At 41.9% G+C, this 27354-nt stretch overlaps 1 protein-coding gene across 7 annotated transcripts; it reads right to left on the bottom strand.

The window, feature by feature from the left end:
* Nucleotides 1–174: 174 nt before the first annotated feature.
* Nucleotides 175–27093, bottom strand: nin (ninein (GSK3B interacting protein)). 7 transcript variants are annotated; one of them, XM_055037976.1, is made up of 30 exons: nt 27013–27093; nt 26182–26346; nt 22831–23043; nt 20452–20545; nt 19498–19670; nt 17730–17775; nt 17478–17653; nt 17219–17365; nt 16327–16485; nt 16092–16228; nt 15816–15956; nt 15000–15174; nt 14788–14898; nt 14609–14698; nt 14380–14515; nt 13484–13605; nt 11978–13032; nt 9315–11393; nt 8959–9057; nt 8567–8636; nt 8306–8473; nt 8103–8219; nt 7794–7901; nt 7187–7333; nt 6899–7078; nt 6645–6779; nt 6462–6563; nt 5864–5956; nt 2271–2384; nt 175–1058 (listed from the first exon to the last, which is right to left on the bottom strand). In XM_055037976.1, the coding sequence occupies exons 3-30, from the start codon at nt 23020–23022 to the stop codon at nt 843–845; spliced, it is 6582 nt and encodes a 2193-aa protein (XP_054893951.1). In that variant the 5' UTR covers nt 23023–23043; nt 26182–26346; nt 27013–27093; the 3' UTR covers nt 175–842. The 7 variants fall into 7 exon arrangements, with proteins under 7 accessions (XP_054893951.1, XP_054893950.1, XP_054893952.1 ...); XM_055037975.1 differs by lacking the exons at nt 26182–26346; nt 27013–27093 and adding an exon at nt 23129–23234; XM_055037980.1 differs by lacking the exons at nt 175–1058; nt 26182–26346; nt 27013–27093 and adding exons at nt 6271–6322; nt 23129–23234 and having other exon boundaries at nt 2273–2384.
* Nucleotides 27094–27354: the final 261 nt, after the last annotated feature.

Genomic DNA, 27354 nt, shown 5'->3' with positions numbered 1-27354 from the left:
TTTATGATTCAAATTTTCACCACGTGTGAAGCTTTTTGCAGAATATAGCGGTGGAGCAAGCACAATTGAATCCAAGTTCCAGTCACCCCAATAGATGAGTATGTTAAACAGCAGAAGAAGAAAAACGAGAATTGCATTTTGAATCAGGAAGAAAATGACCACAAACTATCAAAATGCTATACAATACATTTTATTTGCACTAGTAACACAAACCATTTCAGCTCAAAAACATTCATGATGGCAACTTTACATATTGCAACAGATTATAGCATTTTTTTCCCCCTCAATAATAAATAAATGTTAAGTATTGCCACACAAGACTTTCACAGTCCAGTTTCAGGTAGTGTTAAATAAAAAGCAAAAACATTGTCTGCAAAAACTGGTGATTCTGTCCATGATTTTACTTCCTGTTCGTTCTTAACATTGTGTCTACAAGATCAACACAGACATTTGAAGATTTTATAAACTTTCACATCAATATTGCTTTTCTCTTTGGACAGATAGTACAGTGTGCCAAGGTGGGATCGTTTTCCTATTTGTAGCTAACTTTTCAGCTTAGAAATTGTTTAAAAATGATAAATTACGACGAAATAAATGACTAGCCAACCTCGTATTTGGTTCATCAAACGGTCAAGTCTGTCAACCAGCTCGGGTTAAGAATAAAACAAATAGAGATCCTGCATATTTAGCAGCGACGTTTACATACGTCTGAGCCCTTCAATTGTCCTGCATCTGGCTGGATCTGTTGCACAAGCGTCCCTGTCGTTCGCATACATGCAGCGCTTATTTAAAGTTGGCACGACCAAATCCTTCAAAACGTGCCGAGTGTTTCGGGAGACGCGTTACGGGCATTTGTAGTTGTACGGCAGCGACGTTAGCGTCGAGGGGTTTAGGTCCCGCACTATCTTGTTGAGGCTAGAGATCTTCTCTTCCAGCAGGTAGTTCTTCTTCTCTGCGATTTTCTGCCGCTGCTCCGTTATTTCCAGAGCCTCGATCAGCTGAGAGTTCTCCACGTACAGGTCCTTGATCAGCACGTCTGCTTTGCCGTTCCTGTGCAGCTACAAGAATCGGAGAAGTAAAATGTTTACCGGTCGCATGTTAAAAGATTTTCTGTTTGGAAACTAGGTGGACACAGATGAACTGGTAGAAAAAAAAACATAACTGTTTTCTATGCCAGGCAAACTTTCAAATAAAGTGTAAGTAGAACACATTAATATTAATATGGTCTAAATGCTCTTCACAAGTAAAACATTACATATATTTAAATAAAATTTCTATCAGAACATCAAGATTCTTCTGCCAAGGAGGTGAATCTGTTTCAAAATAAAACTGGTCAAGTTTGTTGTAGTCTGACAAAACTGGCATCATCGTCTCCATCTGAACTGTGTTAAATGTCACTGAGCTAAAATACATAACATATAAACAGTTCTTATTCTCAACATTAAGCTGATAAAACAGGACAGTTCTGGTTCTACAAAATAAAGGTACTTTGAAGGTAACAGTTAGTCCTGTCCCTCACTATTTTGTATTGTAAGCATACCTTTTAAAATGTTTCCGGTTTAAATTTGTGGAAAAAAAAATAAAATAAAATGAATAAAATTATTGCATGATTTTCTAATAATGTAAGAAATCCTCTGAAATTTAAATACTAGATTAACAGCTGTTGGAAAATAAAAGCACTTCCTGTTTGATTCATCTAGAAATTCAAGATTTGAAGCACGTATTTGTGATTGTTTTCTTTAAACAAATTCACATTTCCAATCTGAATTGCATAAATATTCATATTCACACCGCTTTATGTTTTTCATTTTGAATTGAATGTTTTTAATAAAACAATATGAAGCTATCCATGTGTTCAATGAGACGGGAGGAAACTGAAAACCTACAGTATCTGTTTTCTCCAACTTGAGAATGTGAGATCTTAAATCTTTTTTCTTTAAAGAAGAAAAACAAACAAAAAAAAACATAAAAAGTTGTGGATTCTGACGGAAACACTTTATTTAAAAAAAAGTTGTTTGAATTTGTATTAAGCCTGAAAAACAATCTTTAATCTCTCATTAATGAAACTGACTTTGACTTTTAAGATTCAGTTACTGGAAGAAAAAAAAAAAAAAAAGAAAGAAAGAAAAGAAGCCCAAACATTTTCACAATCATCTACAAAGAAGCTCACTAGAATTTATTTATCCATCTTTCCACCATCTTAATTTTAGTTTGTAAAAGTTTCTTTTACCGGTATGTTCAGCCACTTTTTAAGGATGATCATATCATACCTGATCCTTCAGTTGAGTCACCTTCTCCTTCAGCAGCAGCTTGACGTTATGGAGTGAAAGCTCGATTTCCCTCATGCGTTCCTCCATCTTCTTCATTTTCCTCTCTCGTTCATCCTGGTGAGAAGACAGACAAAAGTATAGTCAAGAAAATGCAGACGTAGCAAAATGTGATTTTTTTGGTTTTGTTTTAAGTTGAGATAAATAAAGACATGCGACTACTAGAAGAAGGAAACAACATGCAGACATTTGGATCTGAAGTAAAATCATGGACGGAATCGTCGTTTTTTTGCGACGTGGTTGCTTTATTTTCCAACTGATTTTTGCAGAGATTGATTTTTGGTACAATTCTAAAAGTGATCCCTTAAAAATGTAATTAAAATTAAATATGCTTAAAATAATTTCACATATGCCTTTAAAAGAAATAATTTAATGCATCAAGATAAAATAAATAACCCAAAACAAAACAAAAACCACACAACATGGAGGAAAAGAAAAAGGGACAATTCAAAAAATAAATATGGCAATGATGGCACACCAATTAAAGATAAATACTACAAAAATAGGAAGTGAAATAAACATGTGACAGAAAAACTTCACTTTGGTTGCACAGCAGCTACAAAAACAGGTCCAAAACATATTTAGCTACATTTATTGTCTGACATGTAAACATTTCTAGCTTAAAAAGAAAGAAAACAAAACACCAGGCGTTTCACACCATGCAGTAACATGTCGGGTGATTAAATGAAGAGTGCTAGAGGGCACAAAATGCACCTAAAACCCAACTTTTCTCCATGATAATAAAGCAAATAGCCATAAAATTTAGCCTCTGATGATTTAAATACCCTGTAACTTTTATTACAAACAGTAAAAGTGCCCTAATGAAACTTCCCACAACATACAGCATTAAAACTCCCTACAGTTAACCCAATTTAGTGAACTATAACAGTCAACATCTGTCGACTGTTCATACAGAAAAAGTCACATTTTCTAAAATATGTCTGGTAAAAATAGCTTTCAGTGTCATTGTTGTAAATCCACGTTGCTTTGTAAAAATAAAAAATAAAAAAAATAAATAAAAATATGCTCGTTCCTGCCCCCAAGCAGCAGAGAAACACAATCGCACCTTTGTGCCTTTTCAGTCAGGCACATTTGTTCAGGACGTGGGAGAGCAGTGAGCATCACATTTAACGCTCTGATTTCAAATATGTCACAAGAGAGGAGAAGTGTTAAAGAAGCCAAACACGAGGGAACCACCGGCTGTCACAATCCACCAATCCGCCTGCAGGTGTCTGCGTGAGCGACCCGTTGCTCCGGCGGCGCCCCCTGGAGAGACAAGGCAGGAACACTTCACCAGAGGTCTACCCTTTCCTCCAATCCTCAACACACACACATACAGTCGTGTTTTCTTCACTTGTGGGGACTGAGCTAACCTCTAATCCAAAAAACAATTTCCCTCATGGGGACCAAGAAAATGTCCCCACAAGGAACAATGGTCCCCAAAACCCCACATTGTAGACAGAAATAGGTTCCCATAAGGATATAAAAACTTGCTACATACAAGTATTTTATTTATTTATTTTTTGTCAGATGTGTTAACTATAAATCTATTCTATTAATTAGAACTAGAAAATCACAGAAAAAAAAAAATCGATGAAACTATGAAAAACAATAATTATGGCATTGGATCCTGATTTCCACTGTTATAAAGTGCCTCACACAGTATTTATTTATTCTAAATTGTATTACTTTTTGCTCATTATTTAACAAACACACATTTTTATGTGTTTTGTGATCAACGGAGACAAAGCGAAAGGAAAAAGGATGCATGACTTTCACTGTCTTTTGGGTAAAAATCCAAAAGGTGTGGAGTGGAAATCTAATCAAAACACTTATATAGGTTTAATTAAAACCCAATTTAACCAATGACACTGAGAAATCACTTAACTACTTAAAAAGTGGAGATGCATCGATCTGATATTAATGAACGTCCGGGTTCAGATATTGAAATGTTTATAATTTATCCTCAGTAAAAAAAAATTAAAATGCTAAGTTGTTCAGTGGAGGAATCAGAGGTTTGTGCAGGGCAAACATGTGGAGGAATTTGGTCAAATAACAAAACTAAACTGGCCTCCATGCAAAACAATAGAAAAAACACCAATGCATTAGTTTTCTTATATTTTAAAAAAATATCCACTCTTTTGTCTTGGATCATTTAAAGTCCTAATTATATATTACATTATATTTTTGTGGCTTAAGAGATAAATACTTCTGTAAGGCACTGCCAAAATAGTTCATAGTTATATTATCTGAAAATTGATGAAGCTTTAACACCACTCAGTTTTAGTATGAAGGTCTGCAGTACACAGAGTTACACATCTTTTTCTGCTAGTGTGATCAGGTCTAATGTTATCAGCTTGACAGAAACAACAACAAAAATTTAAAATAGTATGCTGGACCACACCCAGATGATCATCGTGGCTCAACTACTTCAGCCCAGAGATGGAAACTTAAATAAGGACAGTGAGTTTTGTGACACATACAGTCTGAATGGACTCGACACCAAACCCAGAAAGTAAACACTACATGCGTGGCATGAGAACAGACAAGACGCTGGGACAGTGATGTGCGTGACGGCAGCAACAAATAATAATAAAAAAAATTCATAAGCAAAAAGAACAGAGAACCCAGCATGTAAGCTAAAAGAAAAAAAGAAAAATGGAAAAAAAAAAACCCAAAACTGAACAGAAATCGCTCAGCTCAGATGTTTGAAAAATTACACTTCGAGGAAACTATTGCGTTTTTAGCCATCTTTCAAAACGGATATATGTGGTGTCGCCAAAGGTATCCACACCCTTTGGGCTTATTCAGATTTTTTCAAGTTGCAATCGCAAACTTCAAAGTATTACCTGGTTGTTGGAACGAAAAAAAAAAAAAAAAAGGCAATGCAGACACAGCACCGCATCTGGTGGTGGCAGCATCATGCTGTGGGAATGCTTTTTCCAGGAAACATCGTTACAAATGATACGAAAATGAATGAGGGGGAACCTGTTAGAAGCTACAAAAGACTGGGAAGTAATTTATTGAGAAAAACCTCCAAGGGGTTTGTGTAATTTTGTACAAAACTGTTTTTTTTTGTTTTGGTTTTTTAAAATACAAAAGCTTCCAACAAAATTCTAGAAAAACCATCATCACCCTCGGTGACCTTTGCTCAGTCATTAAAACACTTGCAGCACATTTCACGGCAATATCAGTGACTATAATTTTTTTATGTTTTTAATAAAACATTAGCATAATTTTTAAGCAGCTGAGACAACAGATGAACCACAGTAAGACACGATGTACAGGTTCCCCTTTGACGGAGCAAGTTTACAAATAACCAGTGACAAAAAGTAAAAACAGAGTGATAGAAAATGAAAGAGGATGAAAGTAATGCATTATTTACTGCACAATGATGCGGTGTTGCTAAACCATCTCGTGTAGTTAGCTCTACATTTGCTGCAAAGTAGATGCAATCAGAAGGCCTTCACGTTTTCGTTATTGCAGCGTATAATCAAGGCTTTTGGACATGATTCTAAGTTTTAGTTTTCCTTTACCTGCATGTTGTCTGGGTCGTCACCACGCTGCTGTCCCCTCGGGCCCATCTGAGGCGATGGAGGAAGATGTCCGCCGTACTGCGCGTGAAACGACTGAAAGCAAAAAAGAATAATATAGTAGAGAAACACCTAAAAACAAACAAGAAATAGATTTATGAAAGTATTTTGAAAGTAAGAAATCCTGAATAATCGCACAAACAAATGTGTGTTTTGAAGAAATAGAGAAAAAGAGATACACTGGTCGTGTCAGATCCTGATAGTGAAGCTTTTTCCTTATTAAAACATTTTTCTTATAATTCTTGTAGTCAGATTTTTTTTTTTCTGGTAAAATTGCATCTTTTCCACTTAATATTTATGACTAGATTCTCACAATTAAACGAACCGTAATACTCCGTTCTACAACTCACATAAGGGATGAATGAAATAAAAGTCACTTTTGAAAATATTTTCTGGAATTTTCTAGGAAAAAAGGGAAAAAAAGCAAAAAAAAGATTAAAATCGGACAACAGATGTGGCATAAAAAAATTGGAGGGCTCATTTTAAGTCCTAATTACACATTTCAAGGGCAAAACTCCTAAGCGTGCAGTTAAAAGTTTACCTCCATCATGTGTGTTGACATTCGAGCCATCTGTGTCTTGAGTGACTCGTTTTCTTGCAGAAGACTGTCCAGTTCTGCGTGGCTTTGCTCGGCATCGCAGCCCTGAAACAAATTTAACAGACGTCAGGAAACTGCTGCTTTATCAGAATGCTTTAGGAGCAAATCAAGGAGTCGGATTTTCACCCGCGGCAGCTCGGCTTTTGCTTCCAGCTCCGGTTTCAGGAAGAAGTTCTCCTGGTCCAAGGCCTTCAGGAAGGAGGAATGGTTCTGCTGTTTCCGTTTGCTCAGCGAGAGGATCGTGGCCTCAAGCTGTCGGATCTAAAAGGCACGAGCTCAGAAATTTAAACACCATGAAGATCTAGTATTTTCTATGTGTTTTTTGTTGTTTTTTTTCTTTTTTACATTAAAACTCTCGCTATTTGTTGGTGTGAGCTAACCTTCTCTCTGGACTGGACGAGGTCGCTGCCGATGCTGTGGACTTCAGCCTTAAGCTTCTCGTTTTCTTGCCTCAGCAGCTGCTGTTCCTGCTGCATCACCCAGGAAAGATCTTCTCTGTTCAGCTTCCTGCTCTGACTCTGCAGGCCGCTGGAGTGCAGGGCCATCTCCAAAATTTGGTTCTGACATTAAAATCGAAGAAAAATAAATAAAATCACACATCTGCACTACTGTTTTTTCGTTAAAAATCCCCAACCCTCTTACCCCCCCAAAAATAGAAAAAGTCTCACCTTCTCGTTTGCGTTGTGCAGTTGTTTGTGCAGCACCGTGACCTCGTGCTTCAGGGAATCCCTCTCCTGCTGCAGAACGAGGAGGTCTGACTTGAGGCGGGCGCTCTGCCGGTTTACCACCTTGAAGCTCTCATCCGCAGATATCAGCTGGAGGGAGGGGGGAAAAAAATAAGACAAGTTCAAGATTAATTTTCCAACTCAAAACTCTTAGACTTCTTTATATAGACACGATACTTTCTGTTAAGTGATTTAAACTTGCTGAAATGTGGTTTAATCGTAAGTTTATTTGTAAAGTTGCAGCTAAGTCTACTTAAACTTCAAAACTTGGTTGTTAATCAAGCAAATAAAATCTTATCAGGGAAATAATCTGCCAGTGGAGCAAGATATTTTAGCTTATAAAAAGGGAAAAATATCTTGTTCCACTGGCAGATTACTTACCTAAAAACTAGCCTTTTTTCATCAGTATTAAGGGATTACAGACTTAAGACAAACTCCCATTTCCTACTGAAAAGCTACTAGTAAGTTAGTTTTATCTTATTCAAGTGTACCAAGATGTTTGCACTAGGAAGTAGACCAAATATACTTGGATTTTGTGTTTGATTCTTACCTGCTCTTGAGCTCTAGATAGCTGGCTGCGCAGATCGGTGCTCTCTTTATCCACCATTTTGCAGTCCTCTACCAGACTGCTGAGCTCCATCGATTCCACATGGAAAGCCTGATATGGGGAAAAAAAAAAAAGTTTCCCTGAATATTCTTTCAAAGCTTTTAAGAACATTTTGAAAATGCAAGTATGAGTGCAGCAACATTTTGTCATTTTGCAACAAAGAAAGTCGTCGTACAGGATCTGAAAAGTGTGGCGTGCGTTTGTATTCAGCCCGTTCCCAACGAACCGGCTCGCCCGCGTTAAACCGCTCACCTTCTCCCTGAGGTCAGAGAGCTGCTGTGAGAGCTGGCCATTTCTCTCCTGCAGCTGTGCGGACTCCGTCAGAGCTTTGTCAAACTCTGCCTCCAGAGAAGACACACAAGCTGCCATCTAGCACAAAACAACCACCAATCAACTACCAGCTACCGCCCAGGCTCAACAGCAGCGCAGGAGCGGGGTGGGTCCGTGTTGCCGACCTTGGTTTTCTCCTCGGAGTGGAGGGATTCCCTCATCTTGTTTTCCTTCATCAGCTCCGCCAGCTGCTCTCGCAGGCTCTCGATGTCGGCGACGCTTTGGGCGTTTTTCTCCGCCAGGAACCCGTTGTCGTCCTCCAGCTGCTGGCTCTGTGAATGCAAATCTGAAATCTGGAGAAAAGTCAAACCTTTAAAATCCATCGCCAGTGACGGTTCTTGACGACAAGACTCTCTCTCTCGTCGTTCAGAAACGTTCTCTGTTACCTGTTTATTGAAACTGTCCGCTGCTTGTTGAGCTGCGAGCTTCTCTTTCTCCAAATGCTCCAAGGTTTGCCTGCAACGGGAGAGATGAGAGTTCAGGCAAAAAAAAAACAAAGCAATAAAAGCAGGAAAGTGACGAGCAGCAGGTTACATTTCCCGTCACAAGAGGAGGACCTCCAGTGAAACCAACATCTTTTATTTTCAAGAACAACTATTGTGGGGCTATGAATACAGCCATGCAGCTGCCATGAAAAAAGAAGCACTAAATAGATTTTTGTCATTATCGCAACAGTGCCACAAAATATCGTGATCAAATTCTAAGACCCTACGACCCACCACTAATGGGACTGTTTTTTTAAATTTTTTTTTAAACATATTTTATTAAAGAGGCTCACGTCAACTCATCCTTGGCCTCTTTTAAGTCTCCTTCCTTCAGAGCGGCGATGTTTTTTTGGAGACAGACGTTTTCCTCTGCAAGACGAGTAGCTTCGTATCTAAAGGAAGATGGGCTTCATTAGAGACTCATTTGGCAAGACATTAAATCAAAGTAAGATCTAACACATACGGTGAATTCAAATACTCAGGACGGGGTTTTAACGAGGACGAAAGCAGCTTAGCTCGAGTAATCTCGAGATTCACAGGCAGGGGAAGCGGCTCTACGTTGTGACGTTGAGTGGATCTAACATCAGAACCACTAGTGGGACGGGGAAGCAGACACCACTCAGGATCCTAGTTTTTCCCCCCACTTTACCTATGCGCTCGAGTGGTTTCACTTATTATCTGCGACTCGTCCTGCAGCTCTGCGATGGTTCTGCGCAGTTCGCTGTTCCGCTCTTCAAACTCCCTGCAGCATTCCTCGATGCCGAACCCCGCCCAGGATTTGTCCTCCGGCTGCAGAGGAGGCTCATCCGAGCGTCCCTCCACCGGCTCGGCGTCCGGGTCCGAAAGCCCGTCCTCCTGCCGCTGCAGTTCGCTCAGCAGGTGAAAGAGCTCGCCGTTCTCTGCCCTCATCCTGCCGAGCTCGTCCACCAGCAAGGAGCGCCGGTCGCCGAACTCGCGGAAAACGTCCAGCCTGCTCTCCAGGCTCCAGACGCGCTTCTCCAGCATGTCGTTTTGGTCTTTCAGCTTGGCGTTTTCGCACGCGCAGTCCTCGTACCGGATCTGGAGGTCGGCCATTCTCAGGCTCTTCGCCTGCAGCTCCTTCACATGCTCCATCAGCAGGAGGGCTTGCACTTTGAGCTTGTAATTTTCCTCCAGAGCCCTGCGGCTGCTTTTCAACTTTTCGCTGTGGCGTGCCAACAGACTCTCTAGTATTTCAGATTTCTGCTGAAACAGGGCGATCTTCTCGTGCAGCAGAACGTTCTCCTCCGTGGCGGCGTCATACAAGTCCTGTAAATTCGGAGCAGGACTCTCCTGGTTCTCGCAGCCAAACACTCCGAGGGTTTCCACACCGTCGCGTACGAATTTATCCTGGTTTTCAACCCCTTCCTGTTGGCTGTGAGAGCCATCTGATAAGCAATCAACCTCAGCTGGATCACCTGCCGCCTCCTGCAGCATTAAACCCACAACCTCAGTCTCATGATGCTGCTGATCTCCATGCAGAGAGCTTCCGCCGTTCTCTTGCGGTTTGGTCTCTTGGTGGGGCGATTCAGCAGCTGCTGTATTTTTGTCAGCAAACGCCAGAAGCGGGAAGACGTCTTCGCCCCGACTCTCGTGGGAAACCGGTTGGCATTTGTTTTTAACATATAAATCGGGTTTCTGATAAGGAGAATCACCAACTTTGTCATCACAACAGTTTTCCTGGTTCTCATTCGCGCCGCCTCGGCCATCCTGCTCATCCTCAATGGGGGCAAAATCGCCATCGTCAAGTTCCTGATCAGCATGTATGCATCTCTCTGATACATCTTCGTGCTGATCGGACTGAGCTTGATATGATTCGTCTTCTTGATTCATTATAAGTACATTTATACCTTTTGATTCCTCTCCGTTTGTACTGGATACAACCTGTAGCTCCTCCAGTTTGCTTTTAAGAACATCTCTTTCCGCTCTGAGCGCCTCGACTTCCCGAGCATCTCTCAACTTTTCCTCTAGAACCACCAGATTCTCCAGGACCTCCTTTCGCTCCAGCTCAAAGTCCAGCGCCGCCTGCTTGAGAAGCGTCTCCAGCTCTTCAACTTTTACCTGCAAGTCGTCACGCTGGATTATCAGCTGCATCCTCTCCGCGACCAGCCTGTCCGCGCTGGAAAGCGCTTCGTCGTGTTTTGCCTTCAGCTCCAAGTTGCTGCCGAGGAGCTCGGCCCGTTCCTGCTTAAAGTCTTCCGCTGTTTGATTGAGCAGCAGCTCCGCCTGAAGGACTCTGTCCTCGGACTGGGCCAGCAGCTGGCGTTTCTCCTGGAGCCGGCCGTGCAGGTCGTTCAGCTGCATGCTGAGCTCAATTTCCTTCCTCTGGGCCTCGCTCAGAGTGTCCTCCAGTTCGTTACGGAGTCGCTCGTTCTCTGTTCTTAGCGCTTCCGTTTCTTCGCCGTGGATGTTTTCGAGCTCTCGTTGCTCGTTTTCCCGCTCCCAATCGAGTCGCTGTCGTTCCTGAGCCGCGGTCTCCTCCGCCGTTCTCCTTCGTTCTTCTGCGCCCTCGAGGACTTTCTGCATTTCTACTTCCCAGCGCAGCTTTTGCGCGGCGTGGCTTTCAGAGAGGGTCGTCAGCTCGCTTTGGTAGTGCTGTTCAAGTTTGAGGAGTTGGGCCTGAAAGCGCTCCGCCGCGGATTCCTGATCGCAGGAGAATCGATCTTCTGCTTCTCTGATTCTCTGGGTGAAGCTGATCTCAACTTCCTTCCTGTACATTCAATGTTTGTTACAGCAGCAGTTTAAGACATTTGTCTGCTTTGTTTTGATTTCTGGATAACAAAAAAAACACTACATTTTAAAGACATCTGGACATGTACGTTTGAACACCTAATACTAGAAATGCACTGATATAATATAGATAGCTGTATCGTCCCAATATTTCCAGATGAAAAGGCTTTTGTCAGCTAGTTTTGTCTTATTTAAAGTACCAAGATGTTTGCTGTAGAAGCGATACGAAAAACACTTGGTAAGATTTGTGTTTTTTGAAGACCAGATGTTTGATATCCACAGAATTTTCCATCCAATCTGACTGAGCCTGAATTACTTTTTCAAAAAGAATAGTAGAAAACAATAAATACCTCTAACGATCGGTTTTATAAAGTACTGATCCAGAGGGGAAAACAGGTCATTTGTGGATTACTTTTTAGTCCGTCCATCTGATGGAATGCAGTTAAACTACATTAGCATCTACGGTTGTAACGTTACAAATACGTATGAAAGCTTTTACAAGCCACAGTCCAAACTTCTGTCGATTTTTAAAGCCTCCCAGTCAAACACCATGTCAGGTCTCACCTTTCTTTGGCGATGTCCTCCTTCAGTCGGTCCAGCGCTGCGCTGAGTGCTTCCCTCTCCTTGGCATGCTTGTTGCTCAGCTCTCTCAGGGCCTCTCCGTGTCTCTCCTGCAGCCGCTCCCTCTCCTCCGCCATCAGCTCCTCCGTCCTCCTCTCGTCCTCCTCCTGTCTCTCCGTCTCGAGTTTCTGTCTCTCCTCCTTCAGCCTCTCCTGGATCATCCCTTCATAGTCCTCTTCCAGCTGCAGCTTCTCCCTCTCCCAGTCTTCCTTCAGCCGTCTCTCCCTCTGCTGGAGCTGCTCCTGCAGCTGCAGCCTCTCCTTTTCGAGCAGCGCCCGTTCGCTCGCCCAGCGCTCCCTCAGCTGGTCCTCCTTCTCCTCTTGCTCCCTGACCAGTCGCAGCATCTCTTCCTCCAGCAGCAGCTGCAGAGTCCTGCTGTTCTGCTCGTCCTGCTGCGCTCTCTCCTCCTGCCACTGCTCCGTTAATGTCTTCACCATTTCACTTTGCTGCTTCTCAAACAGTAGTTTCGCCTCCTCTAGCTGGACTTGAAGTTCGTTCTGGTGGCTTTCCTCCAGGACTCTCTTTTCCCTTTCCCAGTCGTCCAGTAACCTTCGCTCCGACTCGTCCTTTTGCCGCTGCAGCCGTGTTTGCTCCTCCATCAGCTTGCTAATCTCAGCGGCGTGTTGGTTCTTCAGCTCCTCCATCTTGGCCAGGAGGTTTTCATCCATCTCTGCCTGCTGGCTCTCCAGAGAGTTCGCCTGGTCTTCCAGGTCAGCGATCTGAGTGTGAGCTTCCAGGAGCTGCTGTCTGAGGTTTGTGGCTTCGTCTTCCTGCTGGTTCTGAAGCTCCTCTCTCTCAGCGGCCAGCTTCTGCTCCAGACGGGTCCGGTCCTGTTCCACCTGCTGAAGCTGGTTCTGAAGCTCCTCTGCGTGGCTCTGAGCTCTGGCCAGCTGCTCCCTCAGACCCCGGGCCTCCTCCTGGTGCTGGAGGATCAGGGCAGCTTTCTGGTCCTTGTGGGTCGCCTTCTGCTCTTCCACAGTCCTTTCAAATTCAGTGATCTGAACAGAAAAAAAAAAGAAATTCTTGCATATTTTATTTAAAAAAATAAATCACACTTTCCTACTCTTCAAATTTCTTTTACTCCATATTTCAAAGCTTTTTAATTTCTTTATTTGGGATTATGATGGAATATTTGAAGTACAAAAATCCCTAAAGTTCACCATGTCTGCTGAGCTTCATTAAAAAACTTCTGACACACATTTGAATAATAAACAGAACTTGGCTGCACTGTTTAATTGTGGAATGCATGTACAATTGGACTGAATTGTTTTCAATGGACTTTTCGATGGAAAAAGTCAAAATACAGGCAATTTTTTCACTGGTAATATAGAATTTTAAAAAACCAACAATACTAAATTACATAATTTTCCAGACTAAAGCTTTCAGACTTCACCCCAGTTGAAAATGGATCAACGGAAGCCTGCATAAACGCAGTAATGGATGCCGAACCTTGCTTTGAAGTTGGTTTTGCAAATGCTCCATTTCCTGGAGGTGCTGCTCCTTCAGCTGCTCCAGCATCATCTCAGCTTCCAGGCTCATGCTGAAAGGCTGGACCTCATCTGGACCGATACCTGCAGATGGTCACACGATCGGCTGGACTCAGTATCACGGAGTTGGCTCGACGACAGGCAACATGTCCAGCCGTGGGTGGGCTTTCATCCCATCGTTTATCATTTATTGTGAAAATTTTGGTTTATTGTTGTCTCGATAAATTTCAATTAGTGACACTGAAAAAAAAGAAGCTCCCAAAACCGACAGTAGTATTGCAAATTTTACTTCTACCATTTGTTTCACGATAGCGTAGATAGATGATAAATTCAAAATTCGAGTCGCTGTGTGCAGTTTGGTAAAATAAGTCCCTTCTTTAAGTAAGTGGATTTTTGAAGGAGCTTAGTTCAAATGGGAATATTTTTCATCGCATTTTGTTTTTGCGATGCTATAAATGCCGTCACAACCAAACAATTACCTAAAAAAAAGGTAATAAATAGTTTTTCTTAATCATAATTTATCACTACCAGTACAATAGCACTACAAAATAGTGTGGTAAAATTCTAGCTTCATATTGCCCATCCCCCTGTCCAGTATATGCTGTTTAACAAAAGAAGCAGGGAAACCATGAATAAATCTGCTTCAACAATCAAAGCAGTGGAAATTATAAAAACTGTCATTTAATGCAGTAAATTACCCACTGCATTGTTACAGCTTACCAATGCTAGTATTTTTTTAACGATGTATGAAAGGTTGAAAATTACCCAACAGCATTCCTGCTTTAAACATGATACAAACATAGCAAAGTCTGCGTTCAGCGCCAGAGCATGAGGTTTTTTTCCCCCCCCTTGACTAACCTGGGTCGGACTCGGTGCCGGGGCTTTTGCTGTCCAGCTCCTCGGACAGAGGTTTACCGCCAGACTCGTGAGATCGGCCTAGATTGTGAAACTCCCGCAGCTCCAACTGCAACTCGTCGATACGGTCCTGCAGCTCCTGCCGCGTGAGCAGAAAGGAGTTAGATGAAGGTGAAGCACTGAAGATAAATTTGGCCTTAAACTGATGGGACAATAAGCACGAGGCGGTTACCCTGCACTGTGCTTCGTAACCGCAGCGCAGCTGTTTGATCCGCTCCTCCTGAAGAAAGAAGTCGGCGCTGCCAGGGTCCAGGTCTCCAAACTAGAACAATATCCCACATATTTTATGTGTGGAGATGTACTCTGTAGCTTTGAAGTGTCATAACAGGGAAACAAGAATGATTTTTGGACCTTGTCTTTCATGACGTTCTCCAAATTTGCCTGCAGTTTGGTTATTTGGCTTTGTGCCTCTGTCAGCTTTTCAGTGTTGTCAAGCAATTCCGTCTCAAGCCGCCTGTTCTCCTGCAAACACACAACAGTTTATGATTTTTTTCTCTGTGTTCTAGATTGATGAATAAATATAAAATGAAACCCGACAAAGTGACTCGATAGCCTTTTGTCACCTTCACTGAGATGGAGAGGTGATCCCTGAGCAACGATTCGTTCTCTCGGATCTTCTGGATCTCCGCCTCCAGTTCTTCGCGCTGCAAGCCCGCCTGCTGCTGCATCTGGTCCATCTCCTTTGTCAGCTCCAACCGGACGGCCGACAGCTTCTCCTTGTAGTCCTGCTCAAGCTTCCTGCCCACATCAATAAAGAGGGTAAATGGACATTCAGGACAGAAAAAGAAACAAGTTTCCATGTGATAAATCCCACAAAGCAGAATCATTTCTGAAAGAAAGCCAACCAAGTGCTTCAAACTTTCATGTAAAATCAATTTGAAGGCACAAACACATCAGTAGGTGGCACCAATTAATTTCATTGTGCCACAGGAATGACTATAAAAGCTGGATTTTGTTCAATTCAATTCATCTTGGGATGTTTGCACATCATACACTTTTCCAGCCTTGCACAACTCTGCTTCAAATAAAAAACTTTACAAGTCAATGTTACTTTTATGGACAGTTATAAAAACAAGTGAAACTGAAATGTTAAATGTGAAGCGATTGATCATTCTGGTTGCACCTTAGAAAAAGAAGAAAAGGTTAGGTACACCAGTGCAAAAGTCTACAGCTACAAATCAAACATTTCTCAAAGAAACTCAAAAACCAAATAACATACAATGAAAGAGCAGATGCACTTTGCGAAATCTTTCATGTCTAAAATTATGATGACATTCAAGATGTTTGAAGACGTTACAGATCCCCTGCTTTGTAAAATCTACAGTGTTTTGACTTTTAATCAGAAAGAAAGAAAAAGAAAAGCGGAGGTGACAACGGACCTGAGGTTGAGGTTGTTCATGTGTTCTATTGCAGAGTGATGCTCGTCCACTTCTGTGGCAAGCTGACTCTTCTGCTTCTCTGTTTTTTCCAGATCAGACTGGATTTTTTCCTTCTCTCGGATTTCTCTGTCGACTTGCTCTCTGAGAAGAAGCACGCAGGTTTGGGTCACCAGAACTAAATAAAATCCATCACCATGCAGTTTTGATGGTTTTGTTTGATTTCAACAAAATGATGAAAATGGTCTGGGATGTGAATGAGCAGCTGCTTTTACTCACAGGAGGTATCTGATCTCAGCTTTGAAGCTTGCTAGCGCTGCTTGGTGAACTTGATTCTTGGTGCTGAGCAGCTCGTTTTCGAGGGCCACGGTGAGTTCGCAGAGACTCAGTTTTCCTTCTAGATTGAAATTCAAAGCCTAAAGGGAAAAAAAATATGTAAATATATATATTCTTTTTACACAATTGTACTTTTTTGGTTCAGAAGGATGGCCTGAGTCAAACTACAGAGTGGCACCTGCAGAATCTCGGCGCTGTTCTCGATCCCCTCATCTATCCAGGCGTCCAGGACGCATTCAGCCGGGGTGAAACCGCTCCCGTCATCGAGCGTCGAGAACAGACGCATGCCGATGGTGCTGGTCAGAGCCGAGATCCTTCGGCCGCCCTCGTCAAACGGCTGCAACCGAAACCAAAACATATCTTAGAGGCCTACAAACACTACAGAGATCCCTTTTTTTTTAAAACAAACAATGGAGGCTTCTGTTTCACTATTTTTCACATTTGGTGAAAGCTTTCAGAGTATTCAGAATACTTGGAATTTTACCCACCAATCCATAATTTAGCCTAATTGCAGCCATTCTGTGCAGAACTTCGAGGTCTGTTGCATAACATTAGCGTCACAAAAGCCAAACACACCGGACAGGTCCCGCAAAACATTACATGAAGCAGAAAACTAACATTGCACACGATGCTGAGCAAAACATCCAAGTGATACAATGTGGTGGCAGCGTCCGGTTGTGTACAACATAATGCTGTGTGTCGTATTTTTTATGCAGCTTGTTACAAATATAGATTGTTTGTGTTGATGCAGATGGACATTTAAAATTTGTTTTTTAAAATGAGATTTTCACTGAATCGTGGGCTTTCAAAAACAAATGTAAGACACTACCAGGCTCTTCAACTTCACTGTGTTGACCAAGCAAAAGATGGTGAAAGAGTCTTTTTCTTGGGAGTTAACGCACAGGCACACCACATTTTTTAGAGTTTTATTAGAAATACTTTTGAAGACTTGCAACATTTTCCTCACACGCTACAATTCTGCAAGTTTGTGTTTGTGTAATCCATCAAGATCTGCGGCTGCGATGTGAAAAGGTTCAAAATGAAGGAACACTTCTGGTCGGTGAACCCACCTGAGTGGAGTGATGTCGTTTAAGTTGCCTATAGGGAGTGGAGGCCGAGGGTGTGAGCGGTTTGTTGTTGTTCACGACCCTGGAGACGAACTCTTGGACATTCATCACTCCGTCATCAGTGAGACTGAGCACAGCGTCACTGTTGGTCTAAAAAAAAATAAAAAATCAGTTGTTTAAAAACTACGTTCAAGATCAGTTAAAACAAAATTTCTGCGTAAAGTTGAAGGATTCGCATCCAACTCTTCAGTTTCTGTCACACCTCTAGACCCAAATGTTGACACAAGGCCAGCAGTTCAGAGTGAGCGGCACGTCCGTCCCACGCTATCGCCAGCTCCTCGCAAGCTTCCCGCAGTCGCTCCTCCAGGCGGGCCGACAGAGGAAAGACGGACCCCCGGGGCGTGCCCGGCTCGTCGGGGTTCCACAGATGCATTTGACCTGCGCAACAAGGGCAAATTCAGTCCTGAACAAGCGCCTTCATTGTGTGGGGAACTATCTGAAATGACGGACATACCTTCCGCCTCGTACTCCTCCGTGCTGCCTTCATGGGCATTCCAGCGCTGCCGGACGAAATTAAAACACAAAACTCAGCGTTTCTAAAAGTCTCACCAGCTAAAATGTAATATTACACCATTGTGAACTGAATTCAAGACCTACATCGCCACAGACATGTACAAAATTTCCCCAACCAACTGGCGATGAAATTGCCAGTTTATTTTTTGTAAATTTACAACATGACAAAAAAAGGAAACAAAACAAAATACTATTTTACAAACCAATACTTTACCAAAAAAAAAATAATAATAATAATGAATAGTCTGAAGTCATGGCTTATACAATCCTACCCCATACAGACTCCAGTCATGAAAGATGTCTACTGTTCATGAAGGACGCTACACAGACATGACAATATAAGACTTTTTAATGAAGCATAAACACCCTGAAAAGAACGAGTGCTGGAAATATTGATGGTATTAAATGTTATAAAATTATCAACAACAAAAATCATTGTATATGAAGTGGGACATCAAAAACAAAGGTAAACCAAATGAATCTTCACATATTTGCTGTTGTCAACTGATTTCACACAAAGTCTTCTGCTTTCAAGACCTATTGAAAAGGGAGTTTGGCCAGGTGTGACCTCCTGATCTGAAATCTACTCCCAGAGTTGCCCTCTATTGTTTGGGGAGCCGTCACAGCGGGAACAGAGAGCAGATGGGATTCTGCGAGTGGCATTTTGATACATGGAGTGGAGGCATTCACGAGGGTGGGGGTCGCTGGAGCTCATTGTTCCTCCGCCCTCCTCCACCCACAGCACCAGGTCTGCAGTCTCTGTGGCACAACCCCTCCCACCCCCCCGTGACCCCTCGTGACCCAGACCCATCTGCTGACCCACAGCGACAGACATCATCAATTGTTGGAGCCTTGAGTAGTTAATACCAAGACACACTTCAGTTCAGCGACTCAGAGTGTGTTTGTCTACAGGCATCAGGGGTGGAGTCAAAACAGGATGTTATGGGAATATGTAGATTAGAATTTTATACCATCAAGTAAAAGTTTTAAACCAAAACTTTTACTTAATTTGGTTTCATTTTCCACATGTTGGACAATACATAAGTTGGGTTCTGACTGGGAAGAAGCCAAACAAAGAATCAACTTTAGGAACTTTTTATCTAGTGAGATGATGATGTACTTGTCATCACAAATGATCACAATTTTAGCTTCAACAAAACATCTTTCTCTCTCGCCCTCTGGCAAAGAAATCAGAATTATTCATGTTGGAGATGGAGGAGACCCCTCAAAGCATCCATGTCCCCTGAGGAATAATCAACGAACGGTAAATAGATTCAACCCAAACATGCCCGCTCACGTCAAAGCACAAAACTTACAAGCTCTATCCTTAAAGACCCGAAACTCTCAAACTCTCAGCATGCAGAGTCGACGCAAAACTCAATGCGGCCAGCGTCCGGTCCTAAAAAATGCCACCAACACCGGTTACGTGTTGATAATCCAAGGCTTTTGAAACAGCAATTACGCCAACGTTATTTACAGAGAGTACTGACTGCTTATGCAATCAGTGTCTTTTGAATCCTGCGCCGGAGCGTCTACCTGGCATTTTAAAAGGCCCACTCTGAACGACGCTAAGCTGATTAGCTAAGAATACAGCCTCAACGCCTGGCAGAGGCTGCCGTGTCAACGCAGTACAGGCAAGGACAGGACAGGAGGCGATAAGAAAGGCATCCAAATGTGTTCGGAGGGGTGGGGAAGCCTTAGCTATTTACCTCACGCTTCCTGGGAACAGCCGAGTCATAGTTGTCCTCCAGATCGTCCTCGTTGGCTGGGTTAATGTTAGTGACCTCAGACAAGTCTGAAACGGGCTCCAGGAACTCTGGCGTGGAGCGGCGGCCGTAACGTTTGCTGCCCTTCACAAACTTTGGCTGGATTTCGGGAGACTCTGTGGTGACAACGCAACAAGAAAAGTAGCAATTTATAGCACAGTGTTCAGGTTTTTTTTTTTTTTTACAAAAAAATTAAATAAAAAAGAGGTATGATGAAAGTACAGATCCACCAGTCTGGATTTTCCTGTTCTTAAAAGAAAAAAAGGTGCTGCATGTTCTCTGACAAAAGTGATCGCTTGTTTATAGGCAGAAAATTTCTAGTTATGGCACATTTAATGAATAGAAAAAAATTATTTTCTTGTAATTGACCTTCAAATCTGAACTGTTTAACATAGAACTGTTTATTTATTTATTGCCACTTCTTCAGGTTAAATGCAGACACAAACTCTAAAAATAATCCCTGTGACAAACTTTTACCCAGCGCCTTCAGCGGCCACTTCTCCAAAACAGACAACTTCTGCAAAAGCAGAAAGCAAATAATGCTTTTACAGGAAGGCGTTCCCATTCTCTCAGCGACGCTTGAGTCGCATTACATGTCAACAGGCGCATTATTTCCAGGAAATTCACCGGAATCGCAAATATTATTCTTTCCACTGAGACGTGACAATTGACACATACTCTAGACGTTCAAGACGTGATTGTCAACATTACTCATCAAAACATAAAAACTGATCCTAGACTGAGACAGTTGACACAAAGCGAGACGATGTGGACCTGAAGTCTTTTTTGCATCACGTACGGAGACGTGCAGCTGAGTCAGCATAAGGGCCGCTCTGTTTCACCAGTCGCCTTCGAGTTCAGTATTTAACTTGAGGCTGTTCTAAATAAAGACGTTACCTGGCTTTGGCAAGGGTTCCTGTTCGGCTTGAGGAGGCTCAATGGTTGAAGACAAAACCAGGATAAGAGCGTGCTTGAACTGGTCAAAGTCGACCTGGAAATAAGAATGAGAGATTTAAAACACAAGGCACTTTTAACCCCATCGAGTCAGAATTTGACTCAGTGATCCCCCAGACGCGATGGGAGCAAAACCGCGAAGACGACAGCCTTCAGAAAATGTACTCCCACAAATCAGGCTGTATTGTGCCTAAATTTTTCTATGCAAACTGAGACAGTTGACACAAAGCGAGACGGTGCACTAAACTGCACAGCTTAAGCTTGTTTCACTTTTTCTTTTTGCTTTCTCAGAACAGAAACACTGCTTGCAGTCTGACCTCACACTAAAATTAAATGGTGTATGCAGCACTGCACGTGCCTGAATGGTGGGGGCTAATTTATCTGCATCGAAGGCAACAGGTGATGCAGCATTCATGTATCGATCAGATGAACTCGGCTCGCAAAACATTCCCGAAGAAGCACAAACAGCTTCTGTGTGCGTTGCTTTTTCTCATTTTCCCAGAAATCCCTGCTGTGTTCTTATATGCAGCTTGATTCTTTTTTTTTTTTTGTTGCTGAATCCAGGAAGCTTATTTTGTGGGTAGAATTTGATTAAAAACAGGAAATTACTCAGAAGAACTCTGGTTGCTTTACGCCTAAGGCAAAGTTACCAGAGTTGTGCGCGCTGCAAGTTTAACGCATTGATTAAATGCAACAAAGAAAAATGAGGCTTTGTAGGCTAAAAACAAAAGTTACATCTAAAGTGAGATTCTTGCTACTTCTACTACTAAGTCTGCCTTAGTTGCAGCTATAAATAAACTTCAAGATTGCGCAGAATTTAAGCGATTGCATCTCTGCGAGAGAAAGCTGATGGAAATTCCTTAGCTGTGCCATAATTCCCTTGAAATGTGTTTCACTGTCTAGAAGACGCTTCAACCAGGTCACACTTCAACAATCAGCAGCTGCCAACCCTGAATATGCTGATTTTTTTTGTGCCTCCGAGGCCGACGGCTGGCGCCTTTAGGAATCCTTTTTCTTTCTCTCTCCCCCTTCTTTTGGCGTTCATTGTTGGGCGTCGTGGTCGGGCGATCGGTTCACCTAACATTTACCCCCGCCCGCACGCCCGCACATGCGAGACAATAGCCACCCGTCTGCAACACGCTTATACACAAACAAAACCTTAGGAGAAAGAGTGGAGGCAAGCATTTTAGAAAAACACCACCACCAACAACAACAACAAAAGCACTCATGTTTCATCCAAGGAGCTTAAAAATCAATAAAGGATAATCAATCAACACGCACTGAGTTTTTCAAATTCGACTCATGCTTTTGCTTCATATACACCCACGAAGAGCAAAATACACAACAAGTGAATAATGATTAACCGCAGTGGTCGTCTTGGTGATCGACGCGCTGAATGAGATTTTCTCAACAAGTCGGCAAACAAAGCAGCAGAACGTATTGTGTGGCGAGGGGGTTGTGGGTAAGCAGCCAATTAAACTCAGAGGTTTTCCTTCGGGAAGGCCAAAGAAACGACCAAGACTTGTTTTTATTATTTTAAACATGTGCTGTCCAACAGCTCAGAACTGGGGTTTGTTGTAAATCTGACAGGCCTGTCGAGGCGAGACCCAACAGATTTACTTTCACAAGTGGAGCATTACAGCTTTAACTCCATTGATCCTCTGGATATATATAAAATTATTATAAATGGCCTCGGATTTATTTCACGTAATGATAATAAAAAAAGATTGGGTATGCTGGGGGTGCTGCGGTGGTGCAGGGGTAAAGCACAACTAAAAACATGGAGGCCTGAGTCGTTGATGCGATCGTCACAGGTTCAAAACCCGGCCTGATGACCTTTGCCACACATCTTCCCCCTCTCTCATTACCCACCTTCCTGTCTAATAACTCTCAAATAAAGGCCACTACAGTCAATGAAACCTTTACAAAAAAATAAATAAATAAAAATAAGATGAGAGGAGAAACTAGTTTCATATATGCAGGATTTCTGAAAGATTCAACAGATTGCACATAAGGACATTTTTAAGACCATTATGATTGAAGTTTAACACAAATATGAATTAGATTTTAGATTTATGGCAAACTAAGTTGAAATTCAGGCCGATTCGGGCTAGAATAATTTGCTTGATGCTCGGGTCGGGGTTCGCATGTTTAATAAGCGCCACATAAAGTTTGTTGATCTATTTATTGTTCTGGTTTAAAATTAATCAGTCAGGTTGGATCTAAACTCTAATAGGAGTTACAAAAATGCTGATAAGGTTAGCTTACAATTTTTTCCATAAATGACTTGTCAGAGGGCAAAACAAATGGGATTTTGCTCACCCTGGCAGTGAAGTGGTCTTGGTTCTGCAGCAGAGTGTGGATAAGAGTTGGCGCGCCATCGTCCAGTTGCAGAGACTGACAGAGGTCGGAGAGCTCCTCCGGACTCAGGGAGCCACAGCCGCTGGTGTCGAAACTGTTAAAAACTTCCTTCAGACGCTCCTCGTAGTCGTCCTGCCCTTGGCTGTCATCCATCCCCCAGGACAGCAGCCTGTCCTGCAGCGGATAGAGAGACACAGAGGTTCAACTCGGAGAGCTCGCCGAACCAAGCGGTCCTGCTCGCCAACGCCACACGGCTTACAAACAGAAGGGGAGCATCTATTCCACCGGCACGGTTTTCTGACGCCGCCTTCATCAGAGGCGCGCCGCTCAGCCACTGAGCTCGCCACAAACTCCTCCAGCGTCATTTATAGCGGAGGCTTTGGGTAATCCTATTACAATGATGGGACTATCAGGTAAATGTTGCTCAGGGACTGAGCTTACACACACACACACACACACACACACCTTCAGCAGCATTTGGAGAGATGGTTTCACTTGATCTGACTGTAGCGATTATACAATCAGGTGAACTGACAGTGATGGGCATTTCTGAAACTGAGTGACAGCAAATAATTTTGATGCAGCCTGAAGGCAAAAAGAGAAAAGTGAAACCTTCGTAGGTAAAAGTGTGATAATGGGAAAGAAACGTAAACATGCTCGATCTCCGTCACGGTGGCTGTCTGTGATCGAGACTTGTCAACAAAGCACCAGGAAGTGATGCCGCGGTGAGCAGAGGTTACACCAGAACAAACTGGTCAACACCATGAATTTCACACCAGCAGATCAACTTTTTCACTTTCATTTCTGATGCTTCATAAACCAACAGCAGCGAATAAAACAAGTTCATTTAAGCAGCTCAATACCGAACATTTCATTTGAGTACAGCACACACGTCATTAAAACTGTATTTATCAATATATTGTTTTCACAGTTGTAGGAATTATTGTTGCCGTTCTGCTTTAGACAAGATTCTGATCACATTTTTTGCATTTTTGACTCAAATGTTTGTGTTAATACCATTATACTATCATATTTTCAATCAATATTATCCTGCTGTGAACTTTTCAAGCTAGCCCAGCATGCGATCAAATTTATCAAAATGATTCGCTTTGTGTTTTTGTTTCCTCTGTGCAGTAGCTTCACAATTGTTTGCTTTCTGTTTGTAATAAATAGCGCCCCACTCCGGGAGTTTTACAATGCTTGCGCCGTCCGACCCCTCCTGCTTTTCCAGCTGCTCTCTGAGATCATCAGGCACTCAGGCAGGCCAGGTGTCCCCCACACTCCAGACTTGGGATCCCCTCCATTCACCAGAGACAATAGCTGCCGCTCCACAAAAAAGAAGAAAAAAAAAATCAATCAGGACCCTACATCTGAACATTTTAGGGGCTTCCATAAGCAAAAGAAACTGTGTAATATTGAGGAAACTAATATATTTATTTATATGTGAATTCACAGCAGATTCGCTTTACTTTCTACAGTCGACCTCTAAGCCAATTTAGCTCTTAGACCTTCACCATCAGAGCTGCTTATGGGGACGACAGCTGCCGCCGCAGAGGAATCACCCAGTCCAAGTCATAACAATGAGGTTAATCCTCACACACACCCCAGCATTGATAGGTAACTGCATTCATTATGTCCAGCAGATGTTAGTCAGGAAAATACTCAAAAGCGTTCGTCTTCATGAGTTAACCCCACGGCCTGTTGATGCAGCATTATTCTACATGAGGCTTTTAAAAAAGAAATTATGATAAGCCCAAAATGCTTCTTTATTCTACTTCTTTGTGTGTCATTAATTAAAGTGAAATTACGTTGCAGACAGAACCGTCAGAGAGGAGTGAACACAAGTGATACATAAATCAAAACTTTAACCGTTTAAAAAAATTTGTTTGGTTGTGATCACGGAAATTGTTTCTTTGTCATTGTGTCAGAGTTTAGAGAACAACAACTTTGAGAACAGAAAAAGAAATGAAGGTAGAGATGTTTAATTTCTCAACTTTGGACTTTTCTAACTTCAAGTTTCCCCTTTTTCTCCCAACTGTTCGTACGACATTCTGGACATTTCAGAGCACAAATCACACAGCTGGATAGTATTTTCTGTATGTTCTCACGATGGAAACAAAACAAAAACATAACGGTGAAGCAATAGAGGGATGTTCCACAACACTTTTCTATTTAATACGGAAACACGACAAAAAAGTGTCAAATTTTAACCGATTATCATACAGAAAATGCTAATCATGTGAATAATTTTCCATCTTCAAGTCATCCATGCTTTGCTCAGCATCTAACTGATGACGCATCGATCAACTGGATTTGTCGATTTTACATTGATCGGCTCTGATCTGTGATTGGCAGGTTTGACAAAATTGGAACAAAAGCAAAAATAAATCAAAAGATCAAATTTAAAATGTTAAACTGGTACGCAATCGTCAGTGGGTTCAGAATCAATGACTCAAAACCCCAAACCTTGGTGAGTAGAAAAAAAGGCTTTGGTTTGTAACTGACACATATAATCAATGCAACACAGAAATGTAGCATTTCGTAAATTAAGAACTAAAGCCAAGAAACTCAAACATGTTTCTGCACTTAATATTTTATACAACTTTATTCCGATTTAGACATCAGTGCATATCAATGCATTTCCAACCAGCACATGCGTCAGCAATATTATTTTGCACAAACAATAATCTCTTCAGATTTCTCTCTTCTTCTATAGGATGTGATGAGGCTTTTCGTTTGCAGTGAATTTTTAAAAAATGTTTGAAACTCCCAGCATAAACAACAGAACAAAACAAAACAAAAAGTCACAAGGCACTAGCTGCAAAGTCAGAATGATCTTTTTTCAAAAATAAAATTAAACTGCATCAGAAGTGCTTCAGCAACTTTTTCAAAGTGGAATGAAGTCAGTAATGTTTATACATCAACAGTGTCAAATATCCAGTAGTTTTCTTTAAAACATTTTTTAAAAGTGATTGGAGATTTTAAATCCTGTTGTTTCTTTAATATATAATAAAAAATCCCCATGTTGCTGTCCAAGTGTAGTTTTATTCTGCACATTTTTAAAAAACTTTTTAACCCTAAAAGTCCGAATTATTTCTAGTTTAACAAGTTTAACCAGAACAACCAGAGCAAAGTGACGGGCTATGCTAACGAAGCAAATTTTTTTTTTTACAGAGGGATGTTTGAAGGAAAGTGTTCGCTAAATTCATAAAAAAAAAAAACAATAAAAAAAAAACGCTGTGAAACTTTTTTAAAAAAGTTTTCACAAAGGTTTAATGTTGGGGAAAATTTAAAAAAGGAAGAAGAACTCACCGAAGCCCCCAGACTCGGTTAGCAGTTTGTCTCCTCGGACGCGAATATTTGGAGCAAAACGTCCCTAGAAAACCAAAAAGTTCACAACATGTCTCTGCCGAGTGTCTCCTGAAAGTTCATGTATCCTCTGGCAGACCGTCAGTGGGAGCTTAGACCGTCTTCTTCCTGAAAAACATTACAGACTGCGGATACAAAAACTTTACAAGTCTCCTGGACTCGCTTCCTCGAGTCCCTCCGGCTGTACAATCATCCTCCAGAGGTTTGTAGAGGATTTTGAAAACCGCTTGTTAGAGGAAGGGGCGGCGACTGAGAGCAGTTCACCCGCCCCAGCCTCCGGCCCCCTAGTGGAGGGAAACGGAACTTGCTTGGTTTGCGAGGCACCTCGTAAAACTTTCACCTGCTGTTTTACCAGCTTTCTTCTCACCAAAAGATGGTTGTCTCTTAAAATTGAAGCCATCCAAGAGATAACCATCACCCACATATTGTACTATGTTGATTACCTTAATAGTCAAATATCTGACATGGTAAATATTGTTTTCTTGCTTGTTAAATGTCATATACACTGCTGTGAATGGAGAGGTTCTACTCCTTGTTTTGACTTTTTTCTTTATCAATCTAAATGTTCATGTTCAATATAACAATCATCACAAAGAAAAAAAGATAGCAGAACAAACAAATCATGTAATAGCTGTACGCATAAAAAGATCTTTTAAAAAAAGGCTAAAAATTGCCCAGCTGTGTGGCTATAAATACATTCTGAAGAAAAAATGCGGAGCTAAATAAAAGTCATTCAACACAAAACTGCTGTAAAACAATGCCAAGTGTTCTCACAGTGAACGAAACATTTATCCGCTTCACTGCTTCGTGCCAGAGAACTTCACTTCCCAGAGTGCTTTGCTGCGTGACGTCAACCACGGTTGCATAGTTTTGCTAACCATCGTCGTTTGACCGTGTATTCCTGACCGGACCGATTGTTTTCTTAACCTTTACAGTCAGTGGGCAGAATTAAAAACAAGTGTTTCTCCTCTTTGGCAGACTGACGTGTTGTTTTTGTTTGTTGGTTGGTTTCCTGTGCGTGTCCGCCTCACTGCGTGAAACGAGAACAAGCGGCAGACAGCTGAACTTTGACCTCCTTCAGCTCCTCCTGCCTTTCGCCGCTCTGCTGCTGGGTTT

The sequence above is a fragment of the Poeciliopsis prolifica genome, unplaced genomic scaffold (genome assembly GCF_027474105.1).
Source record: "Poeciliopsis prolifica strain line A6 unplaced genomic scaffold, Auburn_PproV2 SCAFFOLD013, whole genome shotgun sequence".
NCBI classification, from domain to species: Eukaryota; Metazoa; Chordata; class Actinopteri; order Cyprinodontiformes; family Poeciliidae; genus Poeciliopsis; species Poeciliopsis prolifica.
The sequence above is the reverse complement of the archived record's forward strand: the minus strand, read 5'-3'. Positions and strand labels throughout refer to the sequence as shown.